This window comes from Narcine bancroftii, chromosome 1 (assembly GCF_036971445.1).
Source record: "Narcine bancroftii isolate sNarBan1 chromosome 1, sNarBan1.hap1, whole genome shotgun sequence".
NCBI lineage: Eukaryota > Metazoa > Chordata > Chondrichthyes > Torpediniformes > Narcinidae > Narcine > Narcine bancroftii.
Window position 1 is genome coordinate 152,154,668 of NC_091469.1, and position 26,421 is coordinate 152,181,088.

Genomic DNA, 26,421 nt, shown 5'->3' on the forward strand with positions numbered 1-26,421 from the left:
GGGAACTAAATTAGTTGGAATAGTTAAATATAGGAACAAAAACAGAAATTCTGATAGAATTCAGCATCAGCGATGGAAAGAGAAAGCAGTCAACATTTCAGGTCAGCAAACTTTCCTCAGAACCAGGGGTTTGCCATTTAAATTAAAGGAGCAGGAAAGGAAGTGCAAGACAAAAGTCTATACAGTCAAGGCAGATTGGGTGAAAAGTTGTAAGAGGGCTGACCATGAGCAAGACACAGTGAAAGGAAATAACAATAACCTTGGGTCAAAGAATGGTCTTGTAAATCAGCTCCTGCATCTGAACAAACCTCAGTCCAGCTTATGGATCTATCACCTTCTCCATCGCCATTAAATTATTTTTAAAAACACAGAATTTGATTGACTCAAACATAGAAAACACTTAGAACATCAAGCTGGTACAGTTTTTTTTTAATATAAAGGCAGCAACAAATTACAAATGACATACATTAGATAACTGACCTACACTTCTGTGGACGGATAAGGTGAGCCAGCTCAGCAAACCTCCAAAGCGCAGCCCGTAAGCTTCTTGATGAGCCATTCTATGTAACAGAGGAAAAAAAGCACCTGTGCATTGAAAAATAACCGACAATGCACCTCCCAAAACTGATTCTTCCTTGATGAGAACATAAGTTGATGGAAATGCCATCAACTTTTCAGTCTTACTCCTAATCACACAAGCCCCCTTTTCAACTGGCATCTCAGTTAATTGGCTATGCAGTGTTCCAGGTGGGATTGGAATCCTCTTGGTGCTGTTTCCACTGGGCCACCCTTAACTGGGACACTAACTGCTTTTCCACTGAACACAACTCAACCCCGGGGATCGGAGTGTTCTACCTTCAACTGGAAAAGGGTGACTTTCTGCTGTCCCTTTCTTTTCCACATTTTATCAGCATGCCAGGGATATGAGCAGGGATAGAGGCAGTTAATCCCCACCGTTAAATGACGTCAGCACCCAGTGTTCCTTTTCCACTGAACCCTGTCCCAGTAAATTCCCAGTTAATTCCTGGGACAGAGTGCCAATGGAAAAGGGCCTACACATTATCACTGTTCCTGGGTCAGAGACCTGGAATACCCAGCCTAAAGGAATTGCCATGAACATAATCAATCTAGGGGTTTCAACAATTCAAGATAGTCTCTCACTGGTTCCTTCTCAAGAGGAGTGAAACACAAAAGCATGCAGGCGCTGCAATTATAGTAAAAACACAGGGATGCTGGAGGAACTCAGCAACAGCGCCCATAAAAGGTAAAGATTACCGACATTTCAAGCCTGAGCCTTCTCTCAAGGAAGTGATTATGTCAGTTGCATTCAAGCCCTACAAGGTTCTTTTTAAAACTTGCAACTTTGAAACCCATTATCCGGCCATGTTGAGATTTCCCAAAGGATCTGGCTAAAAAGTTACAAACTATTAATAAAGCTGTTTGTTGTCCAGAGTTTGTCAACATAATCAAAGGTCAAATACCCTGAGAAAATACATCCAAAATATTCCCTTAATTTCAGGGCTCCACAGCTTTAAACCAATTAGCCTTTGTCAACCATTTCAACATCCTATCAACTTAGAAAACGTGTCTACACTATTAGACGTTTTAAAGTAAATAATTTCTGGTACGAACATCAGCAATCAAGGTTGGGGCAAAGTTGTGCAGGGGATGCCATATTTTAGATGGTACAGATGAGGTAAAAATCTATAAAGGAGACTAAACAGCACTATTATTACGCAGAGCAATGATGTGACCTTCGCATTCTGGCAAATAAAAATAATATTTCAATCAACGCAAAACATTATTTGGTTCTCATGTTGCTTTTAGAGTTTGCAAACCACCTCTTTTATTAACCTTCAAAGATGCTTCAAATAAGCACTTTGAGAAGAAATAAGACAAAGGAGACTGCAATGCTAATCTTTCTGCTATGATTACTGAGTGTTAGGAGCACTGATTTTAACAATTAAAAGGCAAAGGCGTTGAAGGTGAGAAATTAACACCAGCAGGCAGACCAATTTTGTTCTACTCAAAAAAAAATTCTAATGTACAGTTGAACAAATCGCTCCAATCAACTAGTTAACACAATGGTTTTTAAAATTATTACACCTCATGTGGCTCCGTTGGAGCAGCCACGCTATAAGGCAAAGTATATCTAATTACAGTACATCCTAAAATTTTACTTCCTATCATTACATTATAAATTCATTCAAAACATTTTTCTAATTGCTTACCAACCTTTTTAATTTCTTTATACAATTCTAGTTGTAACCGTGGTAGGTTTGAGTCCGTCAGGGCCTGTTAAAAGAAAATTAACAGGATTAGGTTTGCGTGTGTGCGTACGCACACGGGGACGTTGATATAAAATTCAACAATCCAAAGGGAATTACATCTAAATCAGATCAATCAAACTTCAAGAAGGCTTTTTTTTAATTTCATCTCTTCAAATTTCTTCTTTGCTCTTTCCTCTGCTGTGTCAACACTGAAATTGGACTCCTCACTGTACTCTATTTCATTATTTGATTTTCAGTCATTCAAATGAAGCGCGCTTTGTGTTTTCCTGATATCAATTTAAGAGAATTTATCTTTCATTCTTCTTAATTCCAAGACATTACAGATTGGATATCAACACCAATCACCTGGTTTCCCAGTTGACTTCTCAGTTAATCATTGCCCTGAAGGTTAAACATCTGTGTTAAATTGAACTCTTAAATCGTTTGTCCTGTGTGCTGAGATAGTGTGTGTAAAAAACGGTTGTGTTTGCTATCCTCAAGTCTAATGGATAATTCAAAATAAAAGAAAGGTGCAGAGGACAGTGTTATAGAGGAAACTGTCCTTGAATCTGATGGTACACATTTTCAAACCCACACATCTTTTGTCCAACAGAAAGGAGGAGAAGAGAAGATAGCCCATTTTCCACTGGCACCTTGGCCCGGGAATTAATCGGTTAAGGGTCCAATGGAAAACAATCAGCACGCTGGCGTCAAATGATATCAAATCACACAAGGGGCCGACAGCCTCAGCCCCTACTCATATCCCCGACATCAGCTGACGTCAGCGTGCTGATTAAACCAGTGGAAATAAGGACAACTTCCATCCATTCCATTCGAAGGTAGACTCTCCAATCCCTGGGGATGAGTTGGTTTCGGTGGTAGTCAGTTTCCTGGTTAAAGGTGGCCCAGTGGAAACAGCACCGATCCCAGGACACTGAACAGCCAATTAACTGGGATGCCAGTGGATAAAGGGCTTATGACTATAGGCCCTTTCAGGTGGCCTGAACACCTCCTTGCAAAGCTGCTTAATCTCCCCCCGTGAGATTAAGGACATATTCACCTGAATGCGCTGAAAGCACCTCCGAGGCACCGATGCCAACCCTCCTGAGGGAGAGATAATCTGCGGAGCGCCCGCAACCCAACTCCCCAATGATACACCACAAGTTAACCAGCTGCCATTAACAGTGTCATTGTCAAGAGATCTAAAATCACTTTCAATTGACTCACCAAACATGGGAATAGTTTAATCTAGTGACAATTACTGGACCTTTGTGATTATTTTGTTGCAGTGGAGACATCTTAAGTGCCACAGAGAAGGCATTACTTTAATTTTCAGGACTTTGACAGCAATTCTAAAAGGCCGCATCAATCTACAAACTTAATATATTGTAAATTTTCAAACATATCATCTGGTCAGGTAGTGGGGCGGGGGTTGACAGCCCCCCCGTCCCCCTGGGGAGGAGTGGCCGCCAGGACACATTGGGGCAGGGGCAGCCGACATAGCAATGGCTGTCTTCCCTACCCATAATCCTCCATGCAGCTGCAACTGTTGTGGGAAACACAGCAGTTCCACCTGCGTGGGGGATTATGGGTAGGGAAGACAGGCATTGCTATGCCGCATATTTATGACGGGTGGCACTGCAGCACCTGTCCGGCGGGCGCTATGAGACACCTCTGGTTGAATAGGCCCTTTCAGGTGGACCAGGTAAAGCTGCAAGCAGCCTTTTAGGGCTGCCACCTGAAAGGTGAGTTATCAGTTTAAAATCCGCTCCTGCCACCAGCCTCAAGGCGGAGGGTCCTCCAGAAAGGACCTAATGATGGGCTGAGCCTTTTAATATATTGGCTGCTTTCCCAAGGCAACAGGTAGACAAGTCGATGGAGGAGAGGTTGGTTTGTGTAATGTCCTGAGCAACAAACTCAACTCTGTAGTTTCTTAGTTTCAATGAACAGAATAGCTCCCATATCTGGGATTATGGGATCCATCAAAAATAAAATGCTTTCCATGACACATCTATAAAAATTGGTAAGAGACACTACCAAAATTCTGACTTTGTAACCAGTCCAAGTACAAATTCTAAAATCACCCTGATTAAAGAAGCCACTTTCAAATGACCCAGGCCACAGAATGCTGTGTGACCTGCTGAGTTACTCCATCATTTCTGTGTTTTTACAAATGTCCCCCTGCACTGGGAATTCAAAATGGAGGAGAAGAAATAATCTGATAACTTCACAAAATTCAGGAGGCAAATACACATTCTGCCTTTTTTTCCCCCATTAACTTTTGATCAGCAACTTGGCATAGTTATGGATAATATTCAAGATAGGAGAGGAATCAAAAACATTGGATGCACCACATGACAATGCAGAAATCCAACCATTCTATAGTCAAACACGCTCCATGCAAATTGTACCAGAGAATTACCAAAACAACCCACAATTGAGCCCTGCTTTCCCATCCCCTCCAAGACCAAGCCTCACCCTATTCCATCCATTAGCAAGATAAGAAAACATGACTGACAGGATCTGCAGTGGCAACAAAAAGCCTGAAGGTGTGTGGATGTGAGAAAAGGAGCCTGGAAATGTACAGACACAGGGCAATGGATGACGTGAAATGAAAAGTGGTGCTGTGGATGACACAAATGCAGGAGATGACGTAGACTACAGCTCAGCCTTCAACACTATTTTTCCCTCAGTGCTGGTCTCCAAACCCTGGGCCTCTGCAACTGAATCCTTGACATCCTCAACGGAAGACCACAGTCATACGAATAGGAAACAACCTCTCCTTCTCACTGACCATCAACACAGGCACTCCTCAAGGATGTGTGCTTAAGCCTACTGCTCTATTCACTTTGCATCCATGACTGTGTGGCTTGGCGCAGTGCGAATGCGATCTACAAATTTGCCCACTGTTGTCAGCAGAATCACAGACAGCAATAGAAAGCATGCAGGTGGGAGGTAGATCAGCTGGTTGAGTGGTGTCACCACAACAGCCTTGCACTCAATGTTAGCAAAACCAAGGAGGTGACTATGGACTTCAGAAGGAAATCAAGTCCTCATGGAGAGATCAGTAGTAGGAAGGGTTAAGAACTTCAAATTCATGGGTGTCAACATCTCCGAGGATCTGTCCTGGAGCCTTCATGCCGATGCAATCATGAAAAAGGCTCACCAGCAGCTATATTTTGTGAGGAATTTGAGGAGAATCAGTAGGTCACCAATGACTCTTGAAAACTTCTAGAGGTACTGTGGAGAGCATTCCGGCTGGTTGCATCCCTGTCTGGTATGGAAGGCAGGACAAGAAAAAAAATTCAAGATGTTTGTTAACTTGACCTGCAGTATCATGGGCACCAGTCTTCACTCCATCGAGGACATCGACATGAGGCGGGGTCTAAGAAAGCAGCTCCTATCCTCAGGGATCAGGCCATGCCCTCTTCACTCTGCTACCATCCTGAAAAAGGTATAGGAGTCTGTGCACTCAGCGGCACAAGGACAGCTTGTTCCTCTCTGCCATCGAATTCTTAAATGAACAATGAACCCTAGACACTACCTTATTTTGTTTTTTTCTTGCTGTTTTTATTTATTTTGTAATGAGGTTCATAGAAATGTTTGCACTGTGATTGCTGCCACAAAACAACCAATTTTGTGACATGAACATGACAATAAATTCTGATTCAGAGCTCGCAAGAAACGTTGAAATAATCTACAGGAAACAAAGCCATAGATGCAAGCTTAAAATAACAGATTGACATTTGCTGCAATTATACAATGTAGCAATGTTGACTTACCTTAATAATTTTATTTAAACATTCATCAGCCACCATTCGGACATCAGACTCTGTATCATCACAGCACAGTAAAAACATTTCCATTGCAATTCCCAGTAACCTCTGAAATTCTGGCGAGTTCCTAAATAAAGATAAATATGGTTATAAGTAAATATATTCTTCTATAAAATCATGACTGCAAGTCACTTTATCCTTCCATGTTAATTCATCCTGGTATACTTCAATAAACTACAAGGATCCAAGCACAAACAATAGTTAAAACAAGGAGCTTTTTTAAAAACCTACTGAGTCAAAGTTTTACTGCAGGGAAACACATTTTTCAACGCCACACATCCATGCCGATCATCGTCTATCCCCATTTGACTGCATTTGGGCGGTATTCCTCTAATGCTTTCCGATCCATAAGCAGAGTTAAACAAGAAAGTCCACAGATGCTGTGGTCAAGTGCAACACAAAAGTGCTGGAGCAAGGGCAGCACAATGCTATTCTACAGTGCCAGTGACCCAGGTTCGAATCCAGTACTGTCTGTAAAGAGTTTGTACGTTCTCCCCCTGTCTGCGTGCATTTCCTCCAGGTGTCCAATTTCCTCCCACCTTCCAAAAACGTGGGGTTTGTAGGTTTGGTGTATTCGGGGACCAAATTTAAAATTTATTCTCAGCAGATCATCATTATTATTGGACAAGCTTTGAAATCAACTGTGCAAGGATACTGAAACAGATAAAAATATTTCCCTAGATACATTCAAGAATTACCTTAAAAGGGAGAGAGGTGGAGGGATTTAGGGAAGGAATTCCAGTCCTTAGTCTTCAGTATACAAAGGCAAGACTGCCAGGGATTGCACAATGACAGCAGAGCGTGCCAAGGCCAGGAATGAGGAACACCGTACCTCCAATAGTTTTAGGGCTAGAGGAGATTTCTAAGTCTGGAAAAAGTAGGCCACAGAGAGGCTCAAAAAGAAAGATGGGAAGTTTTAAAAATCAAGGACGTGTCAGAGGTCTGGCATTCTCTGGTGAATGCTGCTCGTAATCGTTATAATCGTTATAATTATAGATACAGGCTGCTGAAGATCCAGCTGCGCTGGATGGGTCACGTCCAGAATGGAGGACCATCGCCTTCCCAAGATCGTGTTATATGGCGAGCTCTCCACTGGCCACCGTGACAGAGGTGCACCAAAGAAAAGGTACAAGGACTGCCTAAAGAAATCTCTTGGTGCCTGCCACATTGACCACCGCCAGTGGGCTGATATCGCCTCAAACCGTGCATCTTGGCGCCTCACAGTTTGGCGGGCAGCAACCTCCTTTGAAGAAGACCGCAGAGCCTACCTCACTGACAAAAGGCAAAGGAGGAAAAACCCAACACCCAACCCCAACCCACCAATTTTCCCCTGCAACCGCTGCAATCGTGTCTGCCTGTCCCGCATCGGACTTGTCAGCCACAAACGAGCCTGCAGCTGACGTGGACTTTTTACCCCCTCCATAAATCTTCGTCCGCGAAGCCAAGCCAAAAGAAGATAGATACAGGAGTAGCGTATCACACATGAAAAGTTTGTGCAGCCAAAAGGTATAGCCCTTCAAATACATCACATGCATTTGCTACTCTTGAAACTAATTCAAGGCCTATTCTATCAATCCTCAAGTCAATGAGAAAATTGACTTAAAAAAATAAATTAAAATGCAACTCCTGATTCATAGAAGAATTTCATTGTACTTCCCAAACTGTTTAAAACCTAAAATTTGAAAAATTTACTGCACGTGAAACCTGAACTATGACATCGAACACTAAAGCAGAGAAACAGGCCCATAGGCCTGTCTAGTCCATGCCAAACTATTTCTCAGCCTAGTCCCATCAATTTACACCCTGATCATAGCTATCCATACTCCTCCTGTCCAATCATCTCTTAAATTTTGAAATTGAACTTCCATCCACTACTTCCACGGGCACCTCATTCTACACTCTCACCCTTTAATGTTCCCCTTAAACATTTTACCTTTCAATTAATGCATGTCCTCTAGGTTGAATCTCAGTGGAAAAAGTCCATTGCATTTACCCTATCTGTACCCCTCATGATTTTGTGTGTTTCTATCTAATTTTCACTCTTTCTCCAATGGCCTAGGGAATATCCTCACCTATTCAACTTTTCCCTGTAACTCAGCTCTTGAAATCCTAGCAACATCCTTGGAAATTTTCTCTGCATTCTTTCAATTCATATCTTTCTTGTGGCTAGGTGACCAAAACTTGCCACGCACTCCAAATGTGACCTCACCAATGACCAGTGCCTATAAAGATAGGCATGTCATTCATCATATACCATGCACATAAACTTCTCTGGTGTTTCACATGGGAAGTCCAGATAAAGTACAGAGTTCCAGATCTGCAAACTTAGGAAAACTCAATTTAGTCCCCATTTTAAAAACAATACAACATATGCATACATATCAAGGTACATGAATTTGCTGCATTCCAATTATAACCTCTCATTGGCGGTACTAATGCATTGCCTCGACAAGAGGAAGATTCTAATTTGAAGTTTTCATAAGTACTAAAGTAAAATAATGCAGACACCAGAAATCTGACAAAAACAAACTCAGCAAGTCAAGCAGGCACATTTGAATATCAAAACAGAATTCGAAGCCAATGGTCTTCCTTTCCCAAAAGTGATAATTGGATAAAGGAATTTTAAAACATAATAGGGTTGAAATTTAATCTTACATTCGATACACTAAAAACCTAATGTATTTTCATGAACATTGATCTGTTGATTCATCCTCATTTATTGGAAATAATTTAACTGTAGCTTGCACTCGACCAGATTCTTGATTAATCAACACAAGAGGAAGCAATTAAAATATGACAGATGGCACCCAAAAATGATAAATGTATGACAAACATCCTTAATGTGTAACATTAGTTTTTCTCCACCTGCTCATCTATTTCCATGGCACAACGTTCCTTATCCTTCGACGACAAAAATCCGCTGGAGAAGCTGAAGGGTTTTTAATTAAATTCCTCCAACTGCGGGGATTGAGTCCAATGCGGCAGACCCAGGCTCGCCAGCAGCCATGAGGGGTTGCAGACTCCGGGGGAGCAATGGACTGGCACAGGGCACCAGAAACAGACAGAACAGCCCGTTGAGAAGAAGCAGAGGGCGGGCAATAGTGATGGTGAATCTTTGTCTGTCTTATGGCAGCCAGAAGGAAATTTCATAATAATAGACCATGTAATATTACATGACAATAAAGGAATCTTGAATGCCAACTAAACAAACTTTCCAAAGCAGCACAAAACAGAAAAAGTGTATTATAATGAAAACAGAATGCGAGAAACACTCAGCAGATCAAACAACATTGTTGAGAGAAAAACAATACACATTTCAGGTCAACAGCCATTCTTCAGAATTAAAATGCTCATTGTTTCTCTCTCTTCAGATGCTACCTACCTGCTACTTATTCTCTCTCTTCAGATACTACCTACCTGCTACTTATTCAGCATTGCTAATTATTTCTGATTCTCAGCAACTATAGTTATTCGTTTTTCAATTAAGATTCAAGTTATTTACCGAAGAGACTGTGCAACAATGTTTTCACATATTGTCAGGCAATGAGTTACACGGTCCTTTTTGGTCGTGGCAGATTCTTTCTTCCTGCAGAAAATCAAAACAAGACAAGTAATTAAGCACATACAATGCATTAGTGTACTAAAAATAATTTAACGTACGCTGTAATGAGAATGTAATTTGCCTGATTTAGTCCCAGACAGTGACTACTGTTATGGGCCCAGAGGACCCCAAAACCCAGCAGCAATAGAAATTACTTAAACAAAAGTTACTTTTAATTTTCTTTAAAAATAAAACAGGATCAAACCTTAACTTATTACTATTGACCTAACTTATACCCCTTCTAATTCTAAGCGCACGTGTATGTAATGTGTGTGTAAGTTCAGAAAAGTTCTTAGATTCACAGTCCAATCCCACTTCTCATTCCTCCAAGTTCACCAGTATCAGGCTATTCTTATACTGTACACAGAATTTAACATTTATGAATCTTCACTAGGCTTTGGTGCTTGAAAGGTAAATGGTTACCGCTCAGGAAGGTTCTTGTTGGTTTTCAGAGAGGGATTTGTTGCTAGTTGGACACAAACTATCCCTTCCAATCAGCCACTTCAGTGTCTTGCCAAAGAAACTTGCCCCATCAAGGTTTTCAAGATGATAACCTCTTTCTTTCAGGTCATCACAGAGTTCCTTTTCTGTTTTCCTTATCTCAGGCGAAACACCACACAGACAGCCATCTCCTTTTGTCTGGACCAAAAGGGCTTTGAACAGGCTGAACTCAGAACTTACAACCCAAAATGGGGTTTTTCCACAAGTTTGCCATCTTGTCCTGTTCCAGTCCCGGCTGCTGCTGCTGAACTGTAGAATTGAACTTTCTATCTGAGAAAAACCACGACCCTCTTAGAACAGCCAACTGCATTCAGACAGACTGCGGCACTGGACCCAATCTTCTGAGTCTGTTCACCTGTTGCTTTCCAGAACAATAATCCATTATTCCACAGCAGGTCCAATTAACACCTACTTGTGAAGTCTCTATAGGCATTGTTCAAAGGCACTCGGACCCTGGACTGTCTGGCTTGAGCAGAGCTCAATTATTGATTGTGACCTACACTAAAAACCTGCCACAATTTATGTCCTTTAAAACATATCTATATACAATATAAAATACAACAAAATCTGTCACTCTTCAAAGGAAAATAGATGTGGCTGTAGGGTAAAGAGCTTGTGGCAGGCACTAATGATAAAGGCACATTAAATTCTCATATAATTTCTTCTTCTTTGGCTTGGCTTCGCGGACGAAGATTTATGGAGGGGGTAAATGTCCACGTCAGCTGCAGGCTCGTTTGTGGCTGACAAGTCCGATGCGGGACAGGCAGACACGGCTGCAGCGGTTGCAGGGGAAAATTGGTTGGTTGGGGTTGGGTGTTGGGTTTTTCCTCCTTTGCCTTTTGTCAGTGAGGTGGGCTCTGCGGTCTTCTTCAAAGGAGGTTGCTGCCCGCCAAACTGTGAGGCGCCAAGATGCACGGTTTGAGGAGATATCAGCCCACTGGCGGTGGTCAATGTGGCAGGCACCAAGAGATTTCTTTAGGCAGTCCTTGTACCTTTTCTTTGGTGCACCTCTGTCACGGTGGCCAGTGGAGAGCTCGCCATATAACACGATCTTGGGAAGGCGATGGTCCTCCATTATGGAGACGTGACCCACCCAGCGCAGCTGGATCTTCAGCAGTGTGGACTCGATGCTGTCGACCTCTGCCATCTCGAGTACTTCGACGTTAGGGATGAAAGCGCTCCAATGAATGTTGAGGATGGAGCGGAGACAACGCTGGTGGAAGCGTTCTAGGAGCCGTAGGTGATGTCGTCCAACTATCCCAAACCAAGGTTAGAGTTTTTAGAAGAAAATTGGCTGATTATTTTGTAATATCCATATTAGGGTGAAATTCTGTGTCAAATTGTTTAAATCCAATTCCCACCAAGACGACAAATACCAAATATACCCACAACATTTGTACAGAACCTGCGGCCCATGATGCCAATGCTGGCCAAATTCAACAAAATCTTTTGCCAGGATATGGTATACCTTTCATTCCCTCTATATTCACATCTAAAAGTTTCTGAGACACTATTAAGCCTGCTTCCATCAATACTGGCAACATGTTCCGAGCATTCTGTAAAAAGAAAAACACCCTGCACATATCCTTTCATCTAGTGTAGCAGTGCAACACTGTTATAGCACAGCAATCGGGACCAGGGTTCCAAACCCATGCTGTCTGTAAGGAGTTTGTATTTTCTCCCCGTATCTGTGTGGGTTTCCTCCCACAGTCAAAACATACCAGGGATTGTAGGTTAAATGAGTGTAATTGGGGAGGCATGGGCTCAGGGGCTGAAATTTCCTTTTACCGCGCAGTATGTCAGGCCATCCATCTAGGTGAAGGACACTCCGACGTAACACCTACAACCCTATGATCTGGCAGTCACTGTCCCAGCTTGCTAGGCCATGGCAGATTACACCTGGAGTTGAAGGGGGGCCAGTGCAGCACACACTACACTCCACCTACAAAAAATCCACTGAGCAGGCTCAAAGGGCATGCCAACGTCTATAATTCTTCCTAAATCTTCATTTGGATGTCTAAAAAAATTGAAAAAATCTCACCTTAAATGCATGCCTCCAGAACTTGACAGCTTTAATCTGAGAAAAAGATTCTAACTCTCCACCCTATCGATGCCTCTCATAATTTTATAAACTTATATCAGGTCTTTGTTCCTGTTGTCAGCCCACATCCAAAGGAGAGTTAGAAAAACGTAATATAAAGCTAGATTGTTATCGGATCACTCACCCCTGTTATTAGCAATAGAGCTGGAGGACATCCCACCGAGAACGTATAGATGGAGATTAAACTCCATGCTACTTGAAAGAGGATTTTGGAGAATTCATTGAGCGACAAATTAAATTGTACTTTGAAATAAATACGGAATCAGTGAAAGATAAATTTATACTATGGGATGCAATTAAAGCGTTTATCAGAGGGCAGATAATAAGTTATGCAACTAAGATGAAGAAGGACTACAATCGGGAAATAGAACAGCTGGAAAGGGAAATAGCAAGTACAGAAAAATAATTAGCAACAAGGAAAGATACAACAAAAAGAAGAGAATTGGCAGACAAAAAAATAAAATATGAAACACTACAAATGTACAAGGTGGAGAAGAATATAATGAAGACAAAACAGAAGTATTATGAGGTAGGAGGAAAAACGGACAAAATACTACCTTGGCAGCTTAAAACAGAACAAGCTAAAAGAACTGTATTGGCATCAAGGAAAAAGGACAAACAAATTACATATAACCCAATAGAGATCAATGAAAACTTCAAGGAATTCTACGAGCAATTATACCGAACTGAGAACGAAGGGAAAGAAGACAAAATAGATGAGTTTCTAGCTAAAATTGAACTACCGAAATTGCAAGAAGAGGAGCAAAACAAATTGATAAATAGAGGAAATACAGGATATATGTACTATATACATGTACTATATAAGTGGGATGGAAAACTGCTGCAACATGGGAATTCACCAGTACTGCACCACCTGCTCAACATTTGGAAGAAGATTCACGTAGAAAGGAAAAAAACAAATAATCAACTACCAAAATTAATAGTGACGCAAAATCAACTAATCCCCTTCACAATAGATAACCTTTCCTTTAGAGAATGGGAGAGAAAAGGGATCAAAAGAATAGAAAATTGTTTTTCGGGAAATAAATTATTATCTTTTGAACAAATGAAGTGCAAATATGGTATAACTTACAGTACAATGTTTGCATAGGTCTGAAAACCTACTTGAAGGACAAATTGAGAAGCAGGCTGAGGTTACCAGAAGGAAGCAATTTTGAATATGTGATTACAGAAATAATGATAATAAAAAGTTTTATAACAAACATGTACATCAAACTGCAAGAGAAAGAGAACGAGGAAACAAGCTGTAAACCCAAACAAAAATGGGAACAAGATCTAAACATAAAGATAAAGAATGAAACATGGGAAAAGCTATGCTCCGGAACTATGAGAAATACAATAAACACGAGGTTAGGCATGATACAATATAATTGGTTACACAGGCTATACCCCACGCCCCAAAAGTTAAATAAATGGGACCCAACAGTATCAGACAGATGTTTTCGCTGTAAGAAGGAAACGGGAACAACATTACAAGCAATTTGGGAATGTGAGAAAGTGGAAAAGTTTTGGGAAGATCTAAATCAGGTATTAAATAAAATCACAAAAAGCAACATCCCAAAAAATCCAGAGATCTTTCTTCTAAGTAATATAAGAAGTAAAGAACTTGGAGCACAAAAAAGATTTATTATGATAGCCTCAGCTGTAGCAAAAACCTGGAAATCAGAAGAGAGCCTGAGAATACAGCAATGGTACATAGAAATGAATAAATGTATTTCATTGGAAAAAAATAACATAATTTAAGAAATAACATCACAGTATTTGAACAAATTTGGGAACTGTACATGGAACACAACAGAGAAGTCCTACCACGGTCCTCCACCCCCTAAAATGACAGTTGTGTGATGACATTGTTTAATGGGTTTAATGCATCATATATGTTGAACGTTGAGTGAGTGGGGGGGGGGTGAAGGAGGGAGGGAAGGGAGGGGGGAAAAGGGGAGAAAATGACACTGTGTATATTCAAGAGGAAAATGTTTGTGTGTATTTTGGTCAGTATGGTTCATAGTGCGAAAAATTTAAAAAAATTTTAAAATCAGGTCTTTTATTGGATAGCATTAAACCAGACCGTCATTCCAGAACTCTTCCAACAGCATCAGTATGCCTTCTGCAATAGCTTCAAGCAACATCCATAGCTTAGATAACAGTCAATAAGCACTAAAGCAACTGAACACCATTCATGCATGAAGCACAGATGGGCAACATCTTAAAAATAACACAGCAAGTCATACACCTGTTGTACTTTTTTTTCTCTGCAGACACTGTAAAGGCAAGTGGAGAAACAACCTGGTCACTTCTACAATTGTTCACCTTCAAGTTCTTTTCCCAAGTACCTTCCCTTCTTAATACTCCAAGGTCCATTTCATCTAACTCCTTCATTATTCTTTATCCCCGCCCACCCCTACTTTCGCAAGTCACTCAATATTAGATTGAGCTGTAGTTCTTAGCAATCAAATGGGTTAACGGAGAACAGAGTACAGTGGTTAAAATATTGAATGTGCATTCAGAAACCCAGACTTTTCACTCAGAAACAGGAGTTTGCATCCTGGCAGCTGTGACCAAGTAAATTTGAAATTAAAATGCTTGTCGTGGTTTGCCATAAAAACCAATCTGGTTCCCCAATGCACTTCTGCAAATAAAATGCCACCTTTACCAACTTTAGCTGATAGACATGACAAATCCATCAAAGTGGCCGAACCTTAATTTGTCCTGACTGCAAGGACAAGGAGGGATTGAAATGACTGTAAACATGAAACATTTCAAACGTCATCCAAATCTCATGAACTGATTAAGGAGAATGAAAATACACTGTAGTATCAGACAGCTTCTCCCAAGAGTCATCATGTGAATGAATGATCAATTGGCACTCATCAACACTTTATTTTAGATACTAGTAGCAGCTGAAAACAATTGGACAAATTTCTGTGTGATAAAGCAAGGCAAAAAAGACAAGCCACCTCGAGCAAAGCAATCAGGAATTAATTTTCCATGAGAGCATGCACAAACACACCAATGATAGAACGTGTAATTTTAATCAATCCCATTTGAGTGTCCACCTGTAATCACTCTGACGGGAAGACCATAACAGCACTAAAGCTTCTTCCAAAAGATAATCCTTTGATAAACCATTTTCCCTGACCTCGAGACATTTTCAATCACTTAGTCAATTAATTATTCTTTGAAGAATAATGTGGGAAACAGTTCAACAAATTTGCACAAAGTAAGCTTCCACAAAACAATAATAAATGAATCATCTGTTTTAGTCCAGTGGTAAAGGGTTGGTAACTCCTTTACTATTCTTTGAAATGCCATCAAGTCTTTTCTCTATGAAAGAATAGATAGGCCCTTGACAGTACACCACTCTCCCCGATTCTGAATGGACCTGCAATTAAAAACTAACATATTGGAATTACAAACTCTGGGAAATGCTGTTTTGATTTAAGAAATTATGGCAAACAAAAGTATCAACTACAGGAGGGAGAATAATAGCTGTTTAGAAGAAAAAAAGAACTGGTGGGGGAACTCAGCTGATCAAGCAGCATCTGTGTGGGGAGGAGAAGCAATTGCTTCAGAACTGAGAAAATAACTATAATCAAATTCAAATTTGTAATATCTGACTGTCCATATAGAAACAGAGAAAAGAGCATTTCTCTAAACCACAGTGCATACACATACTCACGAAACTCAAAAATTACATATATACATAAAGATTTATATTCACACCTTGGGATAATTTACTCATTCCTTTACAAGAGACCCAAGGTTACAGGACACAGTTCATCAATCTCTCAGCCTGCAGGAAGAAGCTATTTCTCAGCCTGGCAGTCCTGATCTGGATGCTCCTGTTGGTGGTGAGTCAAACATACTGTGTTATGAATGGTAGGAAAGCCATTTACAGAATGTGTGGTGAAGCGTGGTCGACCTTCATAATCATCTTCTTTGTCATGTTCACGTTGAGACTCAGGTTGTTGTTCTTGCACCATTCGACAAACCACCCAACCTCCTCTCTGTAAGCTGACCCATTAACGTTGCTGATGAGGTCAACTTCAGTGCAGATGCGAGTCAGCCACATAAATGGTAGGTGGGCTGAGCACGCAGCCCTGAGGTGCGCCAGTGCTCTGCTGGATGGGACTTCAGATTTTGACGCCAATCCAGACTGGCCACAAATATGAGCTGAGAGATACAGGACGGTGAATATGTCAGGCCACATGAAGAAATCTCCAAGATTACAGCTAATTAGAATAATCTCAGATTCTTCCCTTTTGAGTACCTCAAATTCGACAATGTTTTGCAACCTATTCCTTGATTAATCCAGCTCTCTCCATCAGCTTCAATCATTACCCCAGTAATGCATCATTCAGGTGCCAATCACACGATGTGTTAAAAAAAAGCTATCTCTGACATCTCCCTGAAACTTTCCTCCACTCACCCTGAACGAATGCTCATGTATCTGCTAAACTAGTCCTCCTTTGTGTTGCCAGAACGACGGTGCATTTTACAGAAGGTTCACACTGTAGCGAATGGTGCTGATAAATGAAATTAATATTTACACTGATGGATGGGATTCCCATCATGTGGGGTGCATCGTCCTGAGTGCATTGAGCCTCAAGTACTGTTGGAGCTACACTCTTGGTTTTTGTCTTAAAAATGTTGGAAAGGCAATGGATGTCAAGGAATTAATTACTCACCAAAGGACGTCCACATCCTGACCTGCTCTTGCGCATGGCTGGTCCAGTTGTATGCAAGTAAATGTTGAACCTACAGGATGTTGATCATACAGTTTCTTAGCAGAGGTAACAAGTTAACATGATAGGTGGTTAGACGTCCCATGTTGGAGTTGGCCATGACTCAGCGCTTATGACGTGAATGTTACTTGTCACCTATTGGCCCACACCCAAAACAGTGCTTCAGAGTTCACAGCATCTTTCCAAATTTGAGTGCAGGCCCTGTTCATCGAAATAACTTCCACCTTGGATTCTAAAGTTCTTATTTCAAATGTACACCGATACCCAACTCCAAGAACTGCATAGAAAAAAACTTCCTTTATAGAGTGTTTCAGAAGAAATCGGTGACAATTTTTTAGATCAGATACTATTTATTGTCACATAATGAAACACAGATATTACACAAAATTACCTTTTGTCTGACCACATCAGAAAATACACAAATGTCACTCAATACAAATCTGTGGCGATGTGCTTGTAATAAATGACATCAAAAGCATAATTATTGAAAGTAAATCAAGAATAAAAACATACAACATAGAACATTTCAGCACCAGTACATGCTCTTCAATACACGATATGCCAACAATCTCAACCTTCCCTATACATCCACAATTCTAGTTTTCTTGCATCTATGTGCCAAAGTTATTTAAATGTCCCTATTGTATCAGTCTCCACTACCACTCCGGCAATGAATTCCAGGCACCCAGTTTTCTGTTTAAAAAAAAAAACTACCCTTGACATTGCCCCTAAACTTTTCTCCCCTTACCTTAAACAGATGTCCTCTGGTATTTCCTACTGTCACCCTGGGAAAAAGGTACTGGCCGTCCATCATCTGATAGACCTCTATGAATTCACCTTTCATTCTTCTTTGCTCCAAAGAGAAAAGCCCAAACTTGTTTTCCAATCCAGGCAGCATCTTAGCAAATCTCTTCTCAGAATTAGTTTCAAGAGATGAAACTATAGAACTATATAGCACAGTACAGGCCTTTCACTCCTCAATGTGGTGCAACCCATGTATCCCTTCCTAAAAAAAACCTCAACCCTCCCTACCCCATTATTTTTCTTTCATTCATGTGCCTGCCTAAGAGCGTCTTAAATGCACCCAATGTTTCAGCTTCCACTACCATCCCCAGCAAGGCATTCCAGGCACCACATTGTGTGTAAAAAAAAGTTTATCCCTGATGTCTCCCCTAAACTTCCCTCTCTTAACTTTGTACATATGTCCTCTGATGTTTGCTGATCCTGCCCTAGGAAACAGGTGCTGGTTGTCCACCCAATCTAGGCCTCTCATAATCTTGTAGACCTGTATCAAGACTCCACCTATCCTTCTGTGCTCCAAACTGAAAGCTCCCAGCTCTGGTAACCTTGCCTCATAGGACTGGTTTCCCAATCTGGGTAACATCCTGGTAAATCTCCTCTTCATCCTCTCCATAGCTTCCACATCCTTCCTATAAAGAGGTGATCAGAACTGAACACAATAGTCTGAAGTGTGGTCTTACTAAAGATTTAGAGTTGTAACATGACCTCGCTACTCCTGGATTCAATCCCCCATTAATGAATCCCAACACCCATAGGCCTTCTTAACTATCACTACAGATATTGGGACTCGAAATTCAATCCTAGCATTCAATATTGGATTGAGGAAGTCATAGATCTGTTTAGTGTTTCATTTGAAAGCCAATGAGGCCCCATCTACTTCGTCAGAATGATGCTCAAGATCTAATGCACAGAGCCCAGTATCTTGACCATCATGTACAAGCCAACAACAGCAAAACAAATTATCTCGTAGTTACCATGCTGCTGTTTTGTGGCAACCATGTGTGTGCAAGATTACTACTGAATTTCCTGCAACATTAACCATCCGGGTACCAAATGAAAGGATGTTAAAAATTATATATAAATAAACTCCATCCTTTCACTCACTCTAATTAAGCCCAATGTCACAATCTTAGCAACAAGTCGGCATCAAACTAGTTTATGAACTAAGCCAAGGCACTCATTAAACATTGTCGATCTAACTAATCATACGAGGCTACTTTCCATTTGTGGGTGAAAATTCAACAGAAAAAGTATTTAGATATCAAAGTACTTTATATTACTGTAAAAAACCCGACTATCCAAAAATTGCAGAATAGGTAAAAAATACAAAAATTGGCACTCCTCGGAGTCTGTTCGCCAATCACGCAACACACAATCTCAAGCAACCAGAAAATACACTTTTCCAGCAGCTACCAATCCCCATAGGTGCCGGGTTCCAGGCATTTTACTGTATATTAAAACTAATTTCAAGGAAGCATATTAGGTCCAGGATTCAGAAGGAATTCTATGAACTTTGTTAGCCCATGAAGTAACTTTTGTCTTCGCTTTCCCCAAGAATGCAATATGTCAACTCAAAATGAATGATCATTTCACTCTGGAAAGATTGCCCTTGGTAGAAGTGCCACAGGTTCTTTTACGCAACTTGTCCATGCCAACTTGGCATTCTGGGCGAGTCCCATTTGCCTGCATTTGGTCCATATTCTTCAAGCCTTTCCTATCCATTAATCTATCCAAATAGCTTTTGAACGTCAGCATTGTGGCTGCATCCGCAGTTTCCTCTGACAGCTTGTTCAAGATACAGACCATCCTCTGATGACTTGAAACAACAGAATACTCCTTGCTCGCTCATACCATAGATTCTGGAAGGATGTCCCTTTATGGTGGGAGCTTCAGCATTTCCTTTTGTCAATCAGCACTCCTTCCATCTATTTCCGAAGGGAACATGTGTTTGTGAGGGGAAAGTCATGTTTGACGAATCTTGTTGAATTTTTTGAAGCGGTGACCAGAATGGTTGATGAAGGTAGTGCAGTTGATGTGGTCTATTTGGATTTTAGTAAGGCTTTCGATAAGGTTCCACATGAAAGGTTAGTGAGGAAGGTTCAGTCTCTAGGGATTAATTTAGAGATAGTCAGATGGGTTCAATGGTGGCTGGAAGATAGGCACCAGAGAGTCATGGTGAACAACTGTCTGTCAGGATAGAGGTCAGTGACGAGCGTTGTGCCTCAGGGATCGGTGTTGGGTCCTTCATTGTTCATCATTTATATTAATGATTTGGATGACGGGGTGGTAAATTGGGTGAGTAAATATGCAAACGATACAAAAATAGGGGGAGCTGTGGACAGTGAGAAGGGTTTTCATGGACTACAGAAGAATGTGGACTGTTTGAAAAGGTGGGCTGAAAAGTGGCAGATGGAGTTTAATGTAGATAAGTGTGAGGCATTTCATTTTGCAGTGAAGGGGAGGGCATTGAAGAATGCAGAGGAACAGAGGAATCTTGGAATAACGGTTCAGTGTTCCTTGAAGGTGGATTCCCATGTAGATAGGGTGGTGAAGAAGGCTTTAGGTATGGTGGCCTTTATAAATCATAGCATAGAATATTGGAGCTGGGAGGTGATGTTGAGACTGGTTAAGCCATTGGTGAGGCCAAGTTTGGAGTATTGTGTGCAGTTCTGGTCTCCAAATTATAGGAAGGATATAAATAAGGTGAAGAGGGCGGAAAGAAGGTTTACAAAAATGTTGTCTGGATTGCAGTATCTTGAATATGGAGAAAGATTGAGTAGACTGGGACTTTATTCATTGGAGCGTAAAAGGTTGAGAGGGGATTTGATGGAGGTGTTTAAAATTGTGAAGGGAATAGACAGAGTAGTTGTGAATAGGTTCTTTCCCCTGAGGGTAGGGGAGAATGGAACAAGGGGTCATAAGTTAAGGATTAGGGGGCAAAACTTTAGGAGTAATATAAGAGGAGGCTTCTTCACTCAGAGAGTGGTGGCTGAGTGGAATGATCTACTGGAAGAGGTAGTTGTGGCAGGGTCAATCCTGTCATTTAAGAGGAGGTTAGATGAGTGCATGGATGTGAGGGGGTTGGAGGGTTATGGGCAAGGGATTTTCACGTATAAGGGCCGATATGGCCTGTTTTCGTACTGCAAATTGTTATATGTGCAAATGGCTCAACTAAACCTCTGCCACCCCACTCGTAAGATTCAATGTACATGGAATTTTACGGTGTAGTATAATCAGTCATGGAGGAAATTTAGCAATTACCATAAAAATCATGGCAACAGCATTAACAAACGACTTAAACAGTCACTATTTTGCAGCATCAATGATCCAAGAAATCTCCTACTCCAATCACCAATTTTGTAACAGAAGCCACGCAGATCAAGTCTTCAGAAACATGGGCAACATTAAATATTAAGATTTAATCATCTGCCAATAGGTTCTCATACTCTTAAATTCACAGATCATCCACACCACTCAACTTCGAAGCACTGCGGCACTATCTCAAGCATCAAGCTCATGCTTAAGATGAAAGAGCTTGTTAAATCCAAGGTCAATGTAGAAATGCAACGAAAGTCTTATTTCTGCATGTTCCCAGTTACATAAAATACAAGTATAATTATGGCGCATTAAGAAGAAAAAAAAGAGAAAGGAAAGAGAAAGGAAAACAATACAAGTGCCAGTTCCTCTCAGAATTAGTGACGGGTTCCGTCAATGGCAGCAAATGTTCACTTCGAAGTTCATGTTTACAATGCAACAGTGTTCTCCAGTCCACAGCACAAAACTTGCATACAGACATAACACACTAACATACATGGAGTACATATGGAGAACGGTCTTAGCAGCCATTCAGCAGCCTCACTGCCCGTGGGAAGATCCTACTCCTCAGTTTGGTGATACTTGCTCTGGTACCTCTGCATCTTCTTCCCGACGTTAGGAGCTGCTGCCTGTGGAGTGGTAGGGGTCCTCCCTGATTGTGCAAGGCCTCTAAACAATGATCCTCAGTAAATCCTATTGATGGGGGTGGGGGAGGGGCTGCTTTCATCATCCCGTGGATTGACCTCTGATCCAATGCTCTACAGCAACCATATGATGCAGCCGGCCAGCACTTTCTTGAGTTCCTGAAGAAGGTTGACATAATGGTGGCCAGAAGCCTTTCCGCCTCAACCTTCTAAGGAAGTGCAGTCACTGTTGCACGTTCCGGACAAGTGAGGAGATGTTTATGTGCCTAGGATGGGTCACTTCCTAAGTGGACTCCGAGGAATTTTGTGCTCTCCACTCCCTCTACTACAGAATTGTTGATGTGTACTGGAGGGTGGTCATTCCTGGTTCTCCTGAAGTTCGCGATCATCTCCTTCGTCTTGTCCATGTTGAGATTCAGGTTGTTACTTTTGCATCATTTTCACGAGATTTCCCACCTCTTCTCCTTATTTTGACACATTGTTGTTGCTGATGAAGCCCAACTACTAGTTGATGGCTCTGTTGGAGCTGCAATATGATGGTACTTGACGCTCTGCTACTAACCTGGACAAAAACTTGCATTAACAATCCCACTGTTAGCTGCAGTGCATAATCCTCATCATGCGACACTTCCAAAATAAAGTTATTTCACTCATTCATTGTTAAATATTTGCAGTCAAGAAGCTAACATGAATAAATACGGCAGACTGGGACTGGAAGGGAGTTTTAATGGCAGTATATAAATAAGTTCATAACTGAAAAAGAGACATTTTCCATAATAAAAGAAAATATTGCCCAATACATTTCTCAGAGGATTATGAGAACTCATATCATTGCATCACCCTCCACAGTATCTATTATTACTGACATGAAACACTGCAGAAGCGCATTAAACCTGGTTTTCCAACAACGACAATACTATAGAGTTTATAAACAGACATGATTACCTTTGTAAAATGAGGGTTTTCAAAAGCCACTGATTACATGTTATAATAAAACTTGATTATAAATGCTCTGTTGCATCTGCAAGTTTCAAATAGTTTCCCTCAGATCAATGATTCGTTTGATTAAGGGCAACAATGCCTAATTACAGCAACCCAACCTCACCTTAGCAGCAGCGCAAAACTTTCTCCATGCTGCGCTTCCAGAATGAAGAAGTTTCATTCATTCACTGCCAAATACTAAAAGTCAAGAATCTAATGTGGATAAAGGGGGGGATGGGACTGGAGAAAAGAATGCTGAAGGGGGATTTGATGGAAGTATATAAAAATACTGGACAGGAAGCATGGAAGGGTAGATGTCACCGGTATAAATAAAGGAAAAGAAAGCAACACAAGGAAAAACAATCATTGGAATTCAGAATCCCCTACTTGCAGATGTGGTGGCAGAAGTTTCCACTGTGGCCTTCAAATCAAAGTTGCATAAATTAAATATGGATGAAAATCTGAAAGGCTCTCAAAAAGGGCCACTGGGTGGAACTAACAAGTTAGCTCAGTAAAGAATTGATTGGCCACTAGCACTGTAACCAATGTGTCGGAGGACAGCCAAAGTCCAATCAGGAATTTTTATTCATCCACTGAAGTGGGTATTGCTGACAAGGCCAACATTCATGGCCCATCCCTTGAAAAAGCAATGATGAGTCACCATTGTCAAACTGCTAGTCTTCAATTGCTCAAGGAGTTCCAGAATGTATTCAATCTGCCACCATTTAACAGCTGTTGAACAAAGTTTTGCTGCTACCAATTTGCACATCACCAACCTCACTCAAAAGTTCATAATTTACTAAATACATCGGGCAATTTATTTTATTGCCCCGATATAAGGAAATTTATGATTAACAATGTCATTTAGATCCATCAAATACTCATTTTTGAAATCAAAGTACAAAAACAGATTATGGTTGGTTTGCTAAGGTGAGTAAACAAATTGAACTCCTGGTTTAAAATATTTGCTCCAAGCCACTGAATGGCTGACAACACCTGCCATAACCCAGAGTCGGGAGCAATCATTTCAACCAATAATATAATAGCATAGTAGCTAAGTGACCCTAAAATATATGCACACTTCATAAAAAAAATGACAAGAACGGGAAAAACTCAAGCAGCAATCATTTCAAGACGTATTTAAAGTAAAGGTTCTGGATTAGATGACTTGTTTCCCTTTAACGCTCGACTCCAGCCATTGTCAAATTTTTTTGTTTGGCTATGGCTCCCCCTTAGGACACTGCTTAAAGTTTATGGGTCCTCCTCCGTGTGAAGAAAGCAAGTTCAGTTGGTTTCTTGCATACCCTTCTCCTACTGATTACATATAAAAAAAACACAGAAAATGTATTTTGATTTCAGTCCATGCTTCCCCTCAAATGTGCTGTGGTCTGCAGAGAATGGCTGATCGATGCTGTACTTTTGTTTCATTCTGCACGAATTGTTGTCCTCATATAAAGATTGACTTGCCTGGATAGCACACATTTTTCCCCATTGAATCTTTTTAGACATGACAAACAATCACATGAACGCTCTCAATCCTTGTTTGCAGTGTTTTTTTTAATTGAAAGGTCATGTGTACTAATGATACAATGAAGCACTGCCTTCTGTGCCATCCAAAGATGTCAATCCGTCCTTCAGGACAACAGGTAGTGCAAAACAAAATGTAGTGTTGGAGAGTCAAGGTTTCGTTAGAAAATAGAGAAAGGGCAGCAGAGAGAGCTTCATGAAAGCCCGATCTTATTTTGTTTCAATGTCTGCAGGCATTGACACTGAATTAATCTGTCACGAGTAGATGTACACAAGACAACGTCCCCCATCGAAGACATCTACAAGAGGCGGTGTCTTAAGAAACCAGCCTCACTCCTCACCCAGGCTATGCTCTGCTAAGGAAAAATAAGGAGGCAGGAGCCCTGAAGGCAAGCACTCAGCAGCTTCTTCCCTGCTGCCATCAGATTCCCGCATGAATAATGAACCACAAACATTGCCTGACTTTGGACTTCTTCCCCCCCACCCCCCACTATTTGCCCTCATTTTGCAAGGTTGCCTCTCTCAATGGTGCCGCAAAACGACGAATTTCGTGACCTGTTCTTGACCACAGATGGATTCTGAAGTCCTGGGCAAAGTTCTTCCTTGCTGCAGCCACTCCATTGTATAAAGTAAATATTCCACATTTGCATTCGATCTTTTGCATTGGTCGGCGTGTGGTTTTGATCAGCAGGGGATTGTCTGGAGGGCACTTGCGAGGGGAAGTCTGGAGGGCAGAGCACACGATGGGGGAGGGGTGTGCATCTGCTTGAGCTGGGTCGGGGGGGTGGGGGGCTCGAGACCGACATGGAGCGCATCCATCGGCGTGCGGGACGAGGTGCAAGGCCTGCTGACTCACGGTTTCTGTCCGGGCTCCTCGCTGGACGGTCCCTGCTGGAAGGATTTCAGTGACTCGAAGGCCTTCATCAGTTTCTCCATGGTTGCCATTTTAGGAGGAGGGGCAGGAACTCGGCCCCCCGACCCCCGACTGAAGGCAGGAGGAGAAGCAGCAGCTCAGCCTCGCTCCGGGTCCCTGTCCCGCCCCCCACCGCGACGCGCGCACTAACCGGACCGCCGGCGGTGGCCGAGCCCGGCAGCCGCCGCCATCTTGCCCAGGAAATCGCCCACAATTCCTCCGCCCGCCCCTTGGCCCCGCCCCCATTCCTCTGATGGACGGCCCCGGCTGGCCAACGGTCAACTGGCTCGCCGCCAATCCGATCAACGGTTTTGAGATTTTGAGGGCGGGATCGCCACGCACGCGCTGCGCCATGATTCGAGGACGGGCGGCCACCCTGACCAATGACAGGGTCGAAAAGGCGCCGCCCAATGATTGACAGCTCCGCTGACGTGGGGCTTTGCAGATGAGCCGGTTGAGGCAAGACCGAAGGCCGACCAGCTCGTGTGATGGCACTGATCGATGGCTTGATGAGCCAATTGGCAAGGACATTCTGTACGGTGAACCAATGACACAAAAGGTTCTAAACTGATTGATAGAGTGATTCACCAATCGGCTTTGGTGTTTGGATCTTTTGGACCAATAACATCCGACTATAGGCGGGACCACGGGTTGAGCTCGACCAATGAAGATGCATTGAGGGTGGGATCTCTAAGTTCATGGGACATGGCGGCTTGCCAACCTCCAGTCAAGGATCAGGAGCTCATGGATGACAGTTTGGAACAAGAAACCCATAAGATATAGGAGGAGATGCTCAGCCCATCGTGTCTGCCCCGTCGGCCTTCTCCCCATAGCCTTTGATGCCCTGGCTCCTCAAGAATCTCTGCCTTAAATACACCCAATGACCTGGTCTCCACAACCGCCTGTGGCAACAAATTCCACAGATTCACCACCCTCGGGTTAAAGAAATTCCTCTGCATTTCTGTTCTAAGCGGACGCCCTTCAATCCTGAACACTTGTCCCAGACTCTCCCACCATGGGAAACAACCTTTCTACATCTATTCTATCCATGTCATTCAACATTCAAAATGTTTCAATGAGATCGCCCCTCATCTCCTAAATTCCAATGAATACAGTCCAAGAGCCATCAAACACTCCTCATGTGATAATCATATAACCATATACA

General features: G+C 41.9%; 1 protein-coding gene across 3 annotated transcripts in view; it reads right to left on the reverse strand.

Moving 5' to 3' along the window:
- Positions 1–25,453, reverse strand: part of htt (huntingtin) — a 306,184-nt gene extending 280,731 nt beyond the window's left edge. For all 3 annotated transcript variants that reach the window (XM_069941879.1, XM_069941874.1, XM_069941888.1), the window contains exons 1-5: positions 25,200–25,453; positions 9,609–9,692; positions 6,053–6,173; positions 2,236–2,295; positions 481–560 (exon numbers count right to left, since the gene is read on the reverse strand). In XM_069941879.1, coding sequence (XP_069797980.1) covers positions 481–560; positions 2,236–2,295; positions 6,053–6,173; positions 9,609–9,692; positions 25,200–25,288 — 434 coding nt within the window. In that variant the 5' untranslated portion in view covers positions 25,289–25,453. The remainder of the gene's footprint in view (positions 1–480; positions 561–2,235; positions 2,296–6,052; positions 6,174–9,608; positions 9,693–25,199) is intronic.
- Positions 25,454–26,421: the final 968 nt, after the last annotated feature.